Source organism: Ochlerotatus camptorhynchus, unplaced genomic scaffold, assembly GCF_037179485.1.
Source record: "Ochlerotatus camptorhynchus isolate MF236.1 unplaced genomic scaffold, CSIRO-AGI_Acam_v1.1 ptg000055l, whole genome shotgun sequence".
NCBI classification, from domain to species: Eukaryota; Metazoa; Arthropoda; class Insecta; order Diptera; family Culicidae; genus Ochlerotatus; species Ochlerotatus camptorhynchus.
Window position 1 is genome coordinate 2101140 of NW_027040545.1, and position 16711 is coordinate 2117850.

Consider the following 16711-nt stretch of genomic DNA (forward strand, 5'->3'; position numbering starts at 1 on the left):
CAGATGCAATTTGTTGTGACTCATCAAGCTGGGTGGCTGCACCTAAAAGAAATATTTATAATATTTCCGAAGTGATTTGAGATTTGGGCGTAATCGCTTTTGTAAACAATCACGTCAATCGCCGATTTCTCGCGAATAAAAGCTCAATGTTGTAAACAAACTATACCAACTGATAGAGGAAATATTTCCTCTACCTGATGGTGTTATTAGTTTTTGACATTTAGTTTTTATTCGTGAGAAATCGGTGATTGACGTGTTTGTTTACAAATGCAATTACGCCCAAATCTCAAATCACTCCGAATTCATGCTTTTTTAATCATGTATCTACAGAATCAACATCTGCTGATTGAAAAAGATTGCTTTGTTTTTTTTTTTCACATATGACGTTTCACTGTGAGCGTATCTGCAATGTTTGTGTTATCTTCAAATTTTGACAATTAAGTCACGTTGACAATATAACGGTGTATCAAACCCATTTTAAAAACAATGAAATGAGACCACATATATATTTTCCGCAATTCATTAAAATTTCAAACGTTGTTTTTCATTAACTCGTAGGAAAAGCATATATTTTATAATCGGTTAGAAGCAAAATATCGATTTGTTTATTTTTGAAACTTACGTCCTTTTGACAAATTATGCTTGAATTATTATATGTTAGTATGGAAGAAGGTTGTCTGCACCTAATTGTTGATAGATTATTTTTTATCAATAGAACATGCAAACATGAAGGTGTACCTGTAAACTGTAAATCAAAAGATTCATTTCCAGAACGACACCTTTGATCCTGACGCGTATAGTATAAGCATAAATGGGTTGATTACATACGAATTAAACAAAAATAATAATAGTAAATTCTCTTTTGATCGTTTTACGTTTTATGTTCTCGGTCGCTGGGCCTCGAAATCACGTCGATATTTCCTTATTGGACTCCACTGCGCACACAAACATTCATACGTTAATAGTAGGCACCAACCAACGCCAAGGTGTGCACACGTCCAGTCATTCGGAATCCCGGTGGTTGTAAAGTTCCCATTCCACCCGTTCATCAATCTCAACTATCCCATATGTTGATGTTTCTATACCTTCTCTTCTATCTCTTTCCGAAATGCGAAACATGCGTTATATCCAGACGCTCCGGCAGACTGTTTGTCAACATTCCCGACGGAAGTCACATACCAAAGTCACGCACATCCTGCCTTTGAATCATCACAATTTACCCTCTGAGTCTTATCTTATCAGATATATACGATGTACTCGCTCGCTATAGTCTCCACCAATCGATAGCTCCAGTATCAAGTTGGCAGTTTCAGAGTCCAGAAGCAATGACCACAAGCTGCGAAATCAAGTTCGATGAAAATTCTTACGGAGTATACTTCCCGGGTCAAACCCTGTCCGGAAGCGTGGAGCTACGTTGTGGAGAGGTGATGAAGGTGAAAGGTATGATCACTGAAAAATTCATTCCTTTATAGTTACATGAAATGAATCATCTGTGAAGTGGCATGTTAATTGTTACAGGAGTTGCTCTACAAATCAAGGGTATAGCCGAGGTAAGGTGGTCTGAGAGCACAGGCGCTGGTAAAAAGCGCCGTACTGTTACCTACAGTGGTCGACATGACTACATGCACACTACTTCGTACTTGGCCGGATCCAAAGACGGAAACAACATTGACCTGCTGCCGGGAATCCATACGTATCGGTTCTCATGTGTCCTACCACCCAACCTGGTAACGTCAATGGAAGCTGATCATGGACACATCCGATACACGGTTAAAGTCACATTGGAACGTTCCTGGAAGACCGATCATTCCTACAAAGTTGCGTTCACTGTGCTACGTCATGTCAATCTGAACGAAGAGAACTTCGACGTACGTCTACCGATCAAAATGGAAAAGGCCAAAACCTTTTGCTGTGGACCCTGCAGCTCCGATCCGATGCTAATTATAGCGGAGACTCCCATTTCCGGATACGTCCCGGGGCAAACGATAGCAGTTAAAATCGTAGTCGACAACCAAAGCAACAAGAAACTAGACGAACTTTCAACAAAACTCCTACGAGTTGTGTCCTTCATTAGCCAAACTCCATATACCAAAGTAAAGACCGTGTCCTCAATCATGGCCGAAGTTCGGTGCGCAGGAGTCGATAAACGGATCAAGGGCAGCTACGTACAACATCTCTACATACCTCCGCTTCCTCCGACAAGCAAAACCTGCCAGGTGCTGACGGTCAACTACATCATCGAGGTGGAAGGTAAAATCTCCGGTCCGGCCATCAATCCCAAAATACACATCCCGATTACCTTGGGCACAATCCCGTTGACGACGATCGCTATTCCCACCTTCGACAATCTTGCAAGTATGACCGCTCCGATAGTGGTTCAACCGATGATGCACGCTCCGGACGCGCAAACTCCAAGCTTCCCCGTTGACTTGCGTGAGTACTTCTTTCTTGATAAACTTAGAACTTAGTCCTAGTAAAACTGTTGCAATCTCACACACACACAGCTCCACCTAGTTACGAAGAAGTTGTCAATGACAACAGGGCCAACATCCAGGATGAAGGGGAAACCAATGAGATTGGCTGGAGGGAGTACACACCGCGATATATGGTTTATCGATTCAGCGAAGAAGTTCCCTCAGCACCAGCACAACCAGCGCTGGAACAGACCTCCTAGTCAGATTCGAAACAGCAAGCCATGGACAACTATTGATAGCATCCGTATTGTTGACTTTGTTTTAAATAAAACTGTTTTTTTTGCAAACCAAGTGTTATCAATTTGGTATTCTTTAACAAAGGTTATTCCAAATTATTATCGATAATTACCGTTTACCTATATGTAATATGACATTGTAGATTATAATCGTTGCTTTACGGTAACGAGAGGTACCGCTACTACTATAGAACAACGTGGTTTCAATCGTAGACTGGAAGGTGTAGCGTTATTCGACAAGATATTTTTCTTGCTATGTCTATCGCTGGTTCGATATATTTATGCTTATTATTATTATGATCTCTATTTAGGAGATTTTCAGCCGCAGGCTGGTTCATCTCCGGAGAGATATATTTATGATTAATCAACTTATATGATAAGAATAATATGAATCCTTTCGTTTTAGAGGCAAATCGAATACCATGACGAACCCATACAACTTGTAGGGGAAAGTGGGGCAAGACGGTCTCCCTAACTAAACTAGAATACAATGTTGTGTTGCCAAAATCGAGTCTAAAACCTCTTTGCCACGAAAACCTGGATTTTTTAAAACAGCAAAAAAGGTTATCTTCCATTTAATTCCACTTAATTAATTTTGGTATCCATGACAGATACATATTTCGACTACAATGTGCAGTCTTCATCAGTGTCATTCCCACTAAAGAACTTATCAAAATCTAACCCCCTTAAGTACTCATCCCAACCCAATTCCATTACTTCATTATGATGGCTACCAAGCCTTTGGGGATTTTCCTTTTTAGAGAGTTTTATAGATTTTTCTCCTTTAGCTTACTTAAATCTTTGGTTTTTATTAGTTAGGTAGGTTCCGATTCAACACATTGTAGTTTCATTTTTATACCTATGATCTTGACTTTTTTTACCTAGGGGATGAGTACTTAAGGGGGTTAGATTTTGATAAGTTCTTTAGTGGGAATGACACTGATGAAGACTGCACATTGTAGTCGAAATACGTATCTGTCATGGATACCAAAATTAATTAAATGGAAGATAACCTTTTTTGCTGTTTTATTTAGCATTCCGCTAACAACCCAATTCCATTACTTCACTGGATTTTTTGTCCGCAGCTGCAATTACAAATACATACAGCTTTCTTGCAAATGTATTGGCAAAAAAGAATTTGAACTTGCTAGGGATATCACCTTGACCAGTGGCTTTATAGAACTTTTGTCCGCGAAACTGCCCATAATCCATCTTCACGTACGTTTCGTCGTCCATGAGGATGCATCCTTCGTACTTTTTCCTCTTTTGGCCAATAGATTCTGCTTCAGTGTCCTGTTTGGTTGCTTACAGGCCCGAAATTCAGGCTCGTAATTCTTCTCTCTGACGAATCCTTTTGACGGTGCTTTGGCTAGCATTGACTTTATTGGCGATATCATAATCCGACAGCCCTAGTTTTGCTGCCCTAACCGTTTTCAACAACACCTTCCAACACCGTAGTTCCACTACGACGCTTGCTATGATCCTGTCGATTGATAGTATGCCGGTTACGGAAAAGTTTGAGAATACTGCACACGGTTGATTTAGCCAATTTCAACGACTTCGCGATTTTTAAACCTGATCACGTCGGATTTTCCAAGTGAGTGTCCGTTAATATAATTGATATGACTGCCGGAGATAATTGTATTTCAGAAAACAAACTTTTTTTTGTATTTCTTGCATTATACTCAGAAAGCTTGTGATGCTAGGTGTTAATCTCAGAATCGCTCTTTAATTGATTCTATCATTCATCAGAAACGGTTGTTACGTATCAAAATATAAACATAGAGATATTTTGGAGAATATTTTGGCATATGTTTGGGGAATGGTTTGAAATAAATTCATATATTTTAACTTAGGATTGTTTTACACGAAATTGGAACAAATATGTTACGTTTCCGAACTAAACCGTTGTGTTTAGTATAACAATGGTTTGAAATAAATTAATATTTCAGAATAAATTTATGTTTTCCTTGTTATCCTTATTGGTTTCGAAGCCTAAAAGTGAGAAATTCATGTTGATTTCACATAAAGCCTTCGATTACTATCAGAATACTCACTCAACTTCCTCACCAGTCTGTCGTAACTCATCTTTACAGATGTAAGTTTCTCAAAACGCGGCACGATACGACCACCAGTGGTAATTGCAATCACTTCAGTTTCTAGTCAACCAACCCAACGATTTGCTAGCAGTTACACTTCATTGTATTGCTATCAGTTGAGACTAGATGAGACTCACCCTAGTGGCTCAACCAAGACTCCCAGATATCTAGCTCAGTAGCATGAGGCCCCTGAACTGTGTCACAGGGCCGGCATGCTACTTGGTAATTCGGAGGGGTACGCGGAACAAACTGTGCAGAAACTGTGGGATTTCTTAAGTTATAGTGAAATTAATTGGAAGCTAAAGTGTGGGTGGAAAAAGTCTAGAAGTTTATTAAAATGGAATTATGGTGCGGATGGTTTTATTGGGCTATTATGGGGTGTGTTCTATGAGTTTCTGCTTCCTTGGTACGTACCGGTGGTGTTTGCTGGACGATGGCGAGCGCTCGCTGGTGGTGATTATATTGGGCAGCTGTTGTTTGACCGTGATGGCGGTGAGTGGCTTGATCACTTCGTCGACAATGGCGGATCGGTGTCTTCAGCTGGTCTGGAAGATGGCGCCTGGTGACTGGAGCTGTGGTCACTACAATGGCGGGTTTGAGGCTTGGGTTTGCGCGTTGCGATGGCGGTTCGCAACCAGGGAATATAGCAATCCCTGTGCAGCTACTGAAGTAGCTTTTTCGGTGTCAACGGCGTCTCCCTTCGTTGGCGAACATCAGCTGACCGTGACAAGGCCACCTTGGTCGAGCCGAGAAGGGTCTTCCTCCTTAACAATTAGGACTACCGAGGTCTTTCGGGTTAGAAAATTACTCGACCTCCCTGGGCATAGAGTATGATTGTACTTGCCAAACAATTATACTAATGCAAAAATGGTAGCAGGCATCGAAAGCTCTCAATTAATAACTGTGGAAGTGCATCTAGAACACTAAGTTGAGAGCACGCAATAAGCTAATTTGCGAGAAGCAATAAGCTTGAAATGCGAGGAAGAAGAAGAAGAGTCCGAGGATGCTCTCCTTTCTGGCAATTATTAAGCCGGAGAGTTGAAGGTCCTTGACATTTAGACCAAGACAGTCGAGACTGACTTGATAGAAAAGTGCGGATCGTGAGGATCTCCGTGGAATAAACCAAAAAAAGGTCCTGAATGAACATTAGGAACATAAAAAGGTCGTTCACTGCACTTTGGTTCACTTTTGCACTCCACTCACGTCTTCTAGGCACAAACGCCGGTTTACTTCCGGGCAATGGTTGACCATCCCAGCTATCAAAAGCCCTCCTTTTCCCATCCAGTTTTCAATTCGTTCCTTATTTCCTCCATTTTCCTTCCTTATAGCTTATCACCACCCATCCATATCATCTCCGTTGCCTATTGAGTTTTTCTACCACAGTTGATTATAACACCCTTTCGATCCTGTCACATCCAATTAAGCTTATAAACAAATATCATTTTCAAACTACCTACTAAGACAAATTTATACATTTTTCAATAACAGCAATTTTACCTACAATCCTACTAATCCTACTAACCCAACACTGACACTAAACAAACACTACAGTTTTCTAAAACAACATGCACAAATTAAAACCTAGGACATTGTAACTAAACAGTTACACAGTGCTGATAAAAATCTTTTCTTCTACACTTAGATAAGCTGAAAATTAAGGCAACCATGAATCAGTCCGCATCGTGCTCTCTTGCCGTGCGGATCTATTTGCTTTTTGCTGAAGGAAGTGTTACTACTACCTAAAGCTACAACAAATTTAAACAGCACTTTTCAGTGTTCAACCTGTAAAAAATTTCTACCTTGTTCAACTCTTATTCCTCTTCGATCCTTGTTTGGACCCTACCCGAGGTAATCCTTCTTGGATATCGATTTGGAAAATTCCTCTTCGATCCTTCAGATTCTTATAGTAATCTGCTTGGAAGTCGATTTGGATAAAAATTTACTGCCGCCATGGCGCCTAAACGCAAAAGAAAGGGGCAAACTCTTGACCCCCCTTCTGATGAAATTAATTTGAGTAATCAATTTGATTTGCTCACGGATGATGAGAATGATCCATCATCCAAGAAAAATTCTAGTAAACTTTCCCGGCTTAATGCCAAGAAGGAAAAGATTCCCCCTATTGTGATAACCACTTCCGATTTCCATGCTCTTCGCATGGAACTTTTGAATTTCGTGAAAGTTAAGTTTTCACTACAAATTGGACGTCGGGTGAATGCCGTGTATTGGCTGAAACCTTGGACGGATTTAAATGTCTTCTTAAGTATCTTACTGAGAAGCATCACAATTTTTTTACTTACGACACCAAAACTGAACGTGTGTTCAAGGTTGTCATGAAAGGACTGCCCAGTGGTGAATCCCTGGATCAGATCAAAGATGAACTGGCAAAATTACTTGGAGTTATCCCACTCCAAGTAATCAAAATGAAAATGAAATCCCGTCCTGGCGATTCGCGCAACGGGATTTCTAATGATTTTTATTTAGTTCACTTCAAGTCTAGTGAACTAAACAACCTTAAGGCCTTAGAAAAAGCTAGCCTTATGCTCCATGTCCGAGTGAAGTGGGAACACTTCAGGAAGACTGGAGGAAATTTCCAAAACCTCACTCAGTGCCGTAAGTGCCAGGGATGGGGTCACGGAACTAAAAATTGCTACATGCCAGCTAAATGCATGAATTGTGGTGATTCATCTCACGCAAAGGACGACTGTCCTGTGAAGGAAGATCCTAAGAAATTTAAATGTTCAAATTGTGGTGAAAACCACAAATCCAATTTTTGGGAATGTAAGACTCGCAAAGCGTTCTAACCGACAGGTAGGAAACGCTCCACGTTTCCGACCAGGTACAAATTCCTCTGCTGTTAACAACGGTCAGCGAGGAACAAATTCTACATTCGTACCCGTAGGTACAAATATCACCCCTGCTTCAAATGTTTCATCTGTACCTACTCCCCTCGCTGCTAACAATGTTCAGCGAGTTAATGGAGCTACCTATGCTGCTATTGCAGCGGGTAGAAATCAAAATACTAACCAACGTTCTAACGGAAATTTTGACAATTTTGACTTAGGAAGCATTACTGCCCCCAAAATGGAATTTTTACAGAATTCATTAATTGACATGATTTCTGATATGCTTAAATCTAACTCCGTGTTTGATGCTATTCAAACTGGAGTAAAATTTGCTAATAATATTGTCATGACTTTAAAATTCAGTAATGGATTTTAAAGCATTAAACATTTTAAATTGGAATGCTCGATCTCTTAAAGATAATGAAGACGAGCTATTTAATTTTTTGAGAGTTCATAACGTGCATATTGCCGTTATAACTGAAACGTTCCTTAAACCTGACCATAAGGTTAAGAAGGACGCAAATTACTTGATTTATAGAAATGATCGTCTTGATGGACCCTGTGGTGGCGTTGCCATCATTATTCATAGACGAATCAAGCATAAAATTCTTTCTTTATTTGAAACCAAAGTTTTTGAAATATCCCAAGAAATAATTTCCAATCCCAACAGCTTTACTTTCAATTACCATAGGGCTGATTGGGAGCAATATCGAACATTTATGGAATATAACTTCGATCCAAACATTCCTTTGCAAACCAAAGATGAAATTAATTATGCTCTTGAATCTCTGACTACTTCTATAGTTGAAGCAAGAGCTGCCTCAGTACCAAAATGCGAGGTTAAATTCGATTCAATTATAATAGACGATGGTCTTCAGCTCTTGATCCGTCTTAAAAATGTCCGTAGGAGACAATTTCAAAGAACACGCGATCCTGCCATGAAAGTTATCTGGCGGGATTTGCAAAAACAAATTAAAAAGCGATTCTCTGCCCTGAGGAACAAAACTTTTGAAAATAATGTTTCTAAATTAGACCCGAGTTCCAAACCCTTTTGGAAACTCACAAAAATTTTGAAAAAACCTCAAAAGCCAATTCCAGCGCTTAAAGAAGGTGGTAAAATTTTGATCACAAATTTGGAAAAAGCTCAGAAACTTGCTAAGCAATTCGAGAGTTCCCATAATTTCAGTTTGGGTCTTACTAGTCCTATTGAGAATCAGGTTGCTCGGGATTTTCGGAATATTTTCTCTCGGGAAAATATTTTTGATGATTCCTGGGGGACTGATTTGGACGAAGTAAGGTCTATAACTAAAAAATTTCAAAATATGAAAGCTCCAGGTGATGATGGAATTTTCTATATCCTCATCAAAAAACTCCCAGAGAGTACCTTGTCTTTCCTGGTAAAATTATTTAACAGATGTTTCCATTTGGCATACTTTCCTGATAAATGGAAAAATGCAAAAGTTGTTCCAATTTTGAAGCCGGATAAAAATCCAGCTGAAGCTTCTAGCTACCGTCCAATAAGTTTGCTTTCTTCAATAAGTAAACTTTTTGAAAAAATAATTTTGAATAGAATGATGCTTCACATCAATACGAACTCAATTTTTGCAGATGAGCAGTTTGGATTTCGCCATGGGCATTCAACTACTCATCAACTCTTGAGAGTTACCAATTTAATTCGTTCAAACAAATCTGAAGGCCACTCAACAGGAGTTGCTCTTCTAGACATAGAAAAAGCATTCGACAGTGTTTGGCATGAAGGTTTGATTGCTAAATTGAAAAAGTTTAATTTTCCACTTTACATTATGAAATTAGTTCAAAATTATTTAACTGACAGAACTCTGCAGGTAAATTATCAAAATTCCAAATCTAATCGACTACCTGTTAGAGCAGGAGTTCCTCAGGGTAGCATTCTTGGGCCTATATTGTATAACATTTTCACTTCGGACCTCCCTGATTTGCCTCAGGGTTGCCACAAATCTTTGTTCGCTGATGACACAGGCATTTCCGCTAAAGGAAGAAGTCTTCGTGTTATTTGCAGCAGATTGCAGAAAAGTTTAGATATTTTCTCTTCTTATTTACAAAAATGGAAGATTTCTCCCAACGCTTCCAAAACTCAACTTATAATATTTCCACATAAGCCTAGAGCTTCGTTTTTGAAACCTAGTAGTAGTCACATAGTCACTATGAACGGAGTTCCAATTTCCTGGTCAAACCAAGTGAAATATCTTGGATTAATACTTGACCAAAAATTAACTTTTAAAGATCACATTGAGGGCATTCAAGCCAAATGTAACAAATATATAAAATGTTTGTATCCTCTTATAAACAGGAAATCCAAACTTTGCCTGACGAATAAACTTCTAATATTTAAACAAGTTTTTAGACCGGCCATGCTTTACGCTGTACCAATATGGTCTAGTTGCTGCACTACCAGGAAAAAAGCACTTCAAAGGATTCAGAACAAAATTCTGAAAATGATTTTGAAGTTGCCTCCCTGGTACAGTACAACCGAAGTACATAGAATTTCGAATGTTGAGACTTTAGCACAAATGTCCAACAAAATAATTAATAATTTCAGGCAAAAGTCGTTGCAATCCTCAATTGCAACGATTAATTCCCTTTATACTTAGATAAGATTAGTTTTAGTTTTTAGTTTTAAGATATCAATTGTTATACTGACATGCAGGTTAAAAAACCTGTTTAAAATACTGAATTGCCAAGACATGAACAATGTAAAAACACTTAGATATATATCATAACAATTAAGGCTGGTACGTTACTGTAGTAACTGGAGCACCTAGGTTAAAATGAAATGTAATTTATTTTGAATTTGGAACAAATAAAGAGTTAAAAAAAAAAAAAAAAAAAAAAAATGGTAGCAAAATTCAAATTGCATTTTCCCAGCAGAACTACTTGTTAGAGTCCACCAACCCGTATACTCTGCCGGACAATTCGATCATCTTCAAGGTGTACAGCACCTCCAAGAACAATCGCTTCCATTCCCGAGCAAGCTTCTCCACTTCTTCAATACCCCACCCGGTATATCCGAGGATTTGCTTCTGACTGCATTCACCACCAAGGACTGCCACCCGTCGCAAGTGCGAATGTTCCCGCTGAAATCGCAACGTTCCTCCTTCGGATTGATCGAGTTTCCGAGTGTTGCCCTGGCGGTGAACGCCATCATGAAGTGCAACCACAGCGCGATCGATCACAAATGCACAAAATTCCCGTTCATTATGAAGCTGTTAGTTGAAAGTGCAAAAAGGCAGGAGAGTAAAAATAATTTGTTCAAGTATTTGAGATTTTGACAAGACGGTCCTCCAACATTATATGTTGGACGATGGAATGGTTGGTGCAGCAGCCACCGCCATGGATGTATTCGAGCAGTTCGAATGGTATGGTTTTTGTTTGGTTGTTGACTTTCCGATTAAAACTCAAGTACCGTTTGTCGTGACCGTGACCGGCCCAAGATTTCCAGCGTCGCCCACGGCTACACGAATTAGCGATGCAGCACCTACCCCACCCGTGTCCCCTCGAGATCGTCAAGTCGACGATGACAGGAGCACATATCGTGGTAGGGGTAAACAATAGTTGCAATTTTCCAAACCTACGACTGGATGCCTTCCTTCAAATAACAACTGAAGTGCGGTAAAAAATCGGTAGAACTGTTTCAAACACACAGTTGGTACATGAGCGGGTCGGTTTTCATCTCTTTTTGCCAGTGGTGGCGGGGGGGACACCCCTCACCATCCCTCTCCAAAGGGGGAGTTTGGTAAAGAGAGATGAAAAAACCGATTTGTACCTTCCTTAAAAGTTGTCCTAGTTCGCTATTCTAATATCTATATACAATCTTCACACTGCCGTACTCTAACGGAACTATCAACTCTATGCTTTCATCTACTCCATCTATCGTATAAAAATTACCACTACAGTCTGTTATTTGAAATTAGCATCTTCAACTATGTAAATCGTTGACTTCACGTAGAAGTAATACTAAAAACATATAGTCAAAGAGCAAAAAAAGGTTATCTTCCATTTAATTCCACTTAATTAATTGTAGTATCCATGACAGATACGTATTTCGACTACAATTTGCAGTCTTCATCAGTGTCATTCCCACTGAAGAACTTATCAAAATCTAACTCCCTTAAGTGCTCATCCCCTAGGTATAAAAGTCAAGATCACAGGTATAAAAATGAAACTACAATGTGTTGAATCGGAACCTACCTAACTAATAAAAACAGATAAAAACCAAAGATTTAAGTAAACTAAAGGAGAAAAATCTATTGCAACTCTCTAATAAGGATAATCCCAAAGGCTTGGCAGCCATCATAATGAAGTAATGAAATTGGGTTGTTAGCGGAATGCTTAAATAAAACAGCAAAGAAGTTTCGTTTTGCGTTTAGCAAAGAAGTTTTGTTACAGAAGTTTCTCAAAACGCGGCACGATACGACCACCAGTGGCAATTGATCATTTTAGATGGTCAAGTTTTGAACCCACCACAACATGCTTTTGGCGCTACTGTATATGGACGATCAAATGTAAAATACTGTGGTAGCCACAGCACAGTTCTGTCAAAAACTCTGCTTTTTCATTGATCCATTGCAATCACTTCAATTTTGAGTCAACCAACCAAACGATTTGCTAGCAGTTACACTTCATTGTATTGCTATCAGTGCTGATAAAACTCTTTCCTTCTACACTTAAATAAGCTGAAAATTAAGGCAACCATGAAAGATAAACCAACTACCTGGATGAATTTGAATTTTGACATGAACAAGGCAACCGCTGAGTTTCGAAGTCAACAATTGTTTGTGTTTATTCATTATCGCCATATTCATCTTGGTGGGGATGATTTTGAGTATCAAATGCGAAATGATTATTTTCGTTTGTGGGACGTGTTATATTTTTTTTTTTACTCAGATCGATGGAAGATTATTGCCTTTTGCAGAATTGATGACAATATCGAGGTTTTAGGCTCTGCAATCGATAGTATTCAAAATAATCATTTATGGAAAAATTAATTTGATTTTTTTTTGCTTTTGAGAATCGTTTCCGATTATGACAATTTGGGGTTGGAAGCTCAAGCGTTGATGAATATCAATAAACGCGTATTCGTCGATGGACAATGAACTCATTTGTTCATTTCACTCATACGTTGACAGCGAAGATTTTCAAAACAACCGCAATTCATCTGCAATGGGTAGAAGTAATAGCATAGAGGTAACTCTAAGACTAGAAGGTCCCGAAATAACGTGCTCAACTTTTTGGCTCAGCTCTGGCACTCTTTTCGGTCCCAAGCTAATCGATTCACCCCTCGAAACATAGGAAAAACCACTAACCCCTCATTTTATCTGTCAAACTTTCATAGCGAATCAAAACAAACATTGCGTAGTACTAGAATTTCGACTAGAATGGGGTACGTTAATCGTTTGCTTGGGACCAATAGGCTAGTCAAGTAGTGAGCCAATTTAAAATCGTTAGTTTCGTATTGATTGTTGGTACTACCAACTACGATATTTTTAAATTGTTCGTTAAATGCTTGTTCGATGAACAACTTGCTAGTTTTATGTCTGTTTGTGTGTGGTCAGTGCGTGTGAGGGTAAATGAGAAAAAAACAGACACTGATTGCTATTGTTTTCTGATAAATAACCAGCGTGGTCCTAGCATCATTGACCTGCTTAAAGCCAAGATTTTCATACTCATGCAGCTTGCGGTTCTGACTGGTCGGTTAGGAAGGCCAGTTTGGAATCTGGTTTCGAGTCTGAACGACAACGGCACCATTTGCCTCCACCTAAGCTATACAACTCAAAAGTTTGATATCGTACTGAACAGCCAGTTCGAAATCATAAATAATTGACTGGTTTGCTGAAAGAAAACTGGTTTTTGATGAACTATTTCATAAATTACTTACTCATACACATGCTTACACCATAGAGGTAACTCTAAGACCACTGGGTCCCGAAGAAAATCATTATTATTTTTGGCTCACTCAGTACCAGAACAACGGTCCCAAGCAGTCCCAAGCTATTTCACTCACCCCTGCATGTTCTGCATGAATCCACACACCCCTGATGTTATCTGTCAAACTTTCATAGCGAATCAAAACAAACATAGTGTAGTAATAGAATTTCAACTAGAATAGGGTACGTTAATCGTTTGCTTGGGACCAATAGGCTACTAAAGTGGTGAGCCAATTTAAAATCGTTAGTTTCGTATTGATTGTTGCTTACACTACTTCCTTAATTTTAAAACAGGTTGAAACTAGCATTAATAGCACGTGATTAAACGTAACGGAATATACAAAAACAAACAAGTACATTAGTAACCGGTCATTACGATTAAAAAAAATCCAAAACTTAAAATACCTAAAAATAATTTAAAATTCTTAAGAATACTTATCAGATACTTGGAAATACTTAATTGATACTAGAGCTATAGTTTAGAGTGGGATGCCCCTACTGAAATATCGTTTTTTAGCTGTATCTAGAAAACTATCCTACCGAGATTTTTTTTTTTTAATTTGTTGGATTCAGCGCAAGATTTTACATAAGGATCATAGATCAAACATTGAAGTTTTTTTACTTTTATTTACTACTAGTGTTACAGATAAATCTGTATATGTGACATGACATGACAACGCCATGGCTCTTTTCACGAGCACTGCATGCGTGAATCAAGTAACCGTAAGCGAAAAAGATGCGATCCACAAAATAAGATTTCACTGTTGTAAGTATTAACTAAGTGACGAGGAACACATTTTGATGATTCACGAACAACTTTTGGTAAGGGCTTAGTTTTTAATTGATCTTTAATGATAATATTTTCAAGTTTTTTTTTCTGTAGCATTTACTCACGGACAACATATTGTGAATTTTACAACATAGCTTCCATTTCAATGAACGGTTATATTCATTCTTCCTAGTTTATTTCAATTATAAGATAGGTAACAGCATGAGTGAAAAATGGAGGGATTAAAATTAACTTTTGTGGGGACGACTCCGGCGTAGTGGTTAACCTCTCACGCCAAAACTACGAGTTCACCCAGGACAAGCCACAAAAACCCAAGAGTTTTAAAGCGACTATGATAATAAAAAAAAACATGGAGAAAAGATGTAAATTTTATTTCAATCTTTTTTTTTTATTGTTTTCACGATACTGTACATTTTTTATTATTCAGCACCAAGGAATCAAAAATATCTCCAAATGACAAAATGACAAGCGATCAACGAACCGAATAATAACGCTATGTCAGAAGTAGAAAGCAATAATTATATAAGCTTCTTCTTTCTTTTTCATGACAAGCAGCCTCATCCGTGTATATTGCAACAAAGCAGGCAAGCAATATATCACAGAACAGAAGGGGGACCAGTCCGCATCGTGCTCTCTTGCCGTGCGGATCTATTTGCTTTTTGCTGAAGGAAGTGTTACTACTACCTAAAGCTACAACAAATTTAAACAGCACTTTTCAGTGCTCAACCTGTAAAATTTTTCTACCTTGTTCAACTCTTATTCCTCTTCAATCCTTGTTTGGACCCTACCCGAGGTAATCCTTCTTGGATATCGATTTGGAAAATTCCTCTTCGATCCTTCAGATTCTTATAGTAATCTGCTTGGAAGTCGATTTGGATAAAAATTTACTGCCGCCATGGCGCCTAAACGCAAAAGAAAGGGGCAAACTCTTGACCCCCCTTCTGATGAAATTAATTTGAGTAATCAATTTGATTTGCTCACGGATGATGAGAATGATCCATCATCCAAGAAAAATTCTAGTAAACTTTCCCGGCTTAATGCCAAGAAGGAAAAGATTCCCCCTATTGTGATAACCACTACCGATTTCCATGCTCTTCGCATGGAACTTTTGAATTTCGTGAAAGTTAAGTTTTCACTACAAATTGGACGTCGGGGTGAATGCCGTGTATTGGCTGAAACCTTGGACGGATTTAAATGTCTTCTCAAGTATCTTACTGAGAAGAAGCACAAATTTTTTACTTACGACACCAAAACTGAACGTGTGTTCAAGGTTGTCATGAAAGGACTGCCCAATGGTGAATCCCTGGATCAGATCAAAGATGAACTGGCAAAATTACTTGGAGTTGTGCCACTCCAAGTAATCAAAATGAAAATGAAATCCCGTCCTGGCGATTCGCGCAACGGGATTTCTAATGATTTTTATTTAGTTCACTTCAAGTCTAGTGAACTAAACAACCTTAAGGCCTTAGAAAAAGCTAGCCTTATGCTCCATGTCCGAGTGAAGTGGGAACACTTCAGGAAGACTGGAGGAAATTTCCAAAACCTCACCCAGTGCCGTAAATGCCAGGGATGGGGTCACGGAACTAAAAATTGCTACATGCCAGCTAAATGCATGAATTGTGGTGATTCCTCTCACGCAAAGGACGACTGTCCTGTGAAGGAAGATCCTAAGAAATTTAAATGTTCAAATTGTGGTGAAAACCACAAATCCAATTTTTGGGAATGTAAGACTCGCAAAGCGATCCTACAATCTCGTTCTAACCGTCAGGTAGGAAACGCTCCACGTTTCCGACCAGGTACAAATTCCTCTGTTGTTAACAACGGTCAGCGAGGAACAAATTCTACATTCGTACCCGTAGGTACAAATATCTCCCCTGCTTCAAATGTTTCATCTGTACCTACTCCCCTCGCTGCTAACAATGTTCAGCGAGTTAATGGAGCTACCTATGCTGCTATTGCAGCGGGTAGAAATCAAAATACTAACCAACGTTCTAACGGAAATTTTGACAATTTTGACTTAGGAAGCATTACTGCCCCCAAAATGGAATTTTTACAGAATTCATTAATTGACATGATTTCTGATATGCTTAAATCTAACTCCATGTTTGATGCTATTCAAACTGGAGTAAAATTTGCAAATAATATTGTCATGACTTTAAAATTCAGTAATGGATTTTAAAGCATTAAATATTGTAAATTGGAATGCTCGATCTCTTAAAGATAATGAAGACGAGCTATTTAACTTTTTAAGAGTTCATAACGTGCATATTGCCGTTATAACTGAAACGTTCCTTAAACCTGCCCAT

The 16711-nt window shown here is 38.7% G+C and overlaps 1 protein-coding gene across 1 annotated transcript; it reads left to right on the top strand.

The window, feature by feature from the left end:
• The first annotated feature begins 1295 nt into the window (after positions 1 to 1295).
• On the top strand, positions 1296 to 2705 carry LOC135717411 (arrestin domain-containing protein 3-like). The gene is made up of 3 exons (XM_065239489.1): positions 1296 to 1440; positions 1519 to 2433; positions 2505 to 2705. Exons 1-3 carry the CDS (start codon positions 1326 to 1328, stop codon positions 2672 to 2674), a joined length of 1200 nt encoding a protein of 399 aa, XP_065095561.1. The 5' UTR covers positions 1296 to 1325; the 3' UTR covers positions 2675 to 2705.
• The last annotated feature ends 14006 nt before the right edge of the window (positions 2706 to 16711 follow it).

Excerpts from the sequence above, each read along its gene's own strand:
- LOC135717411 (XM_065239489.1), top strand. The coding sequence starts at position 1,326 with ATGACCACAAGCTGCGAAATCAAGTTCGATGAAAATTCTTACGGAGTA. Across the intron at positions 1,441-1,518 it reads AGAGGTGATGAAGGTGAAAG|GAGTTGCTCTACAAATCAAG; the intron begins GTATGATCACTG and ends TAATTGTTACAG. Across the intron at positions 2,434-2,504 it reads AAGCTTCCCCGTTGACTTGC|CTCCACCTAGTTACGAAGAA; the intron begins GTGAGTACTTCT and ends ACACACACACAG.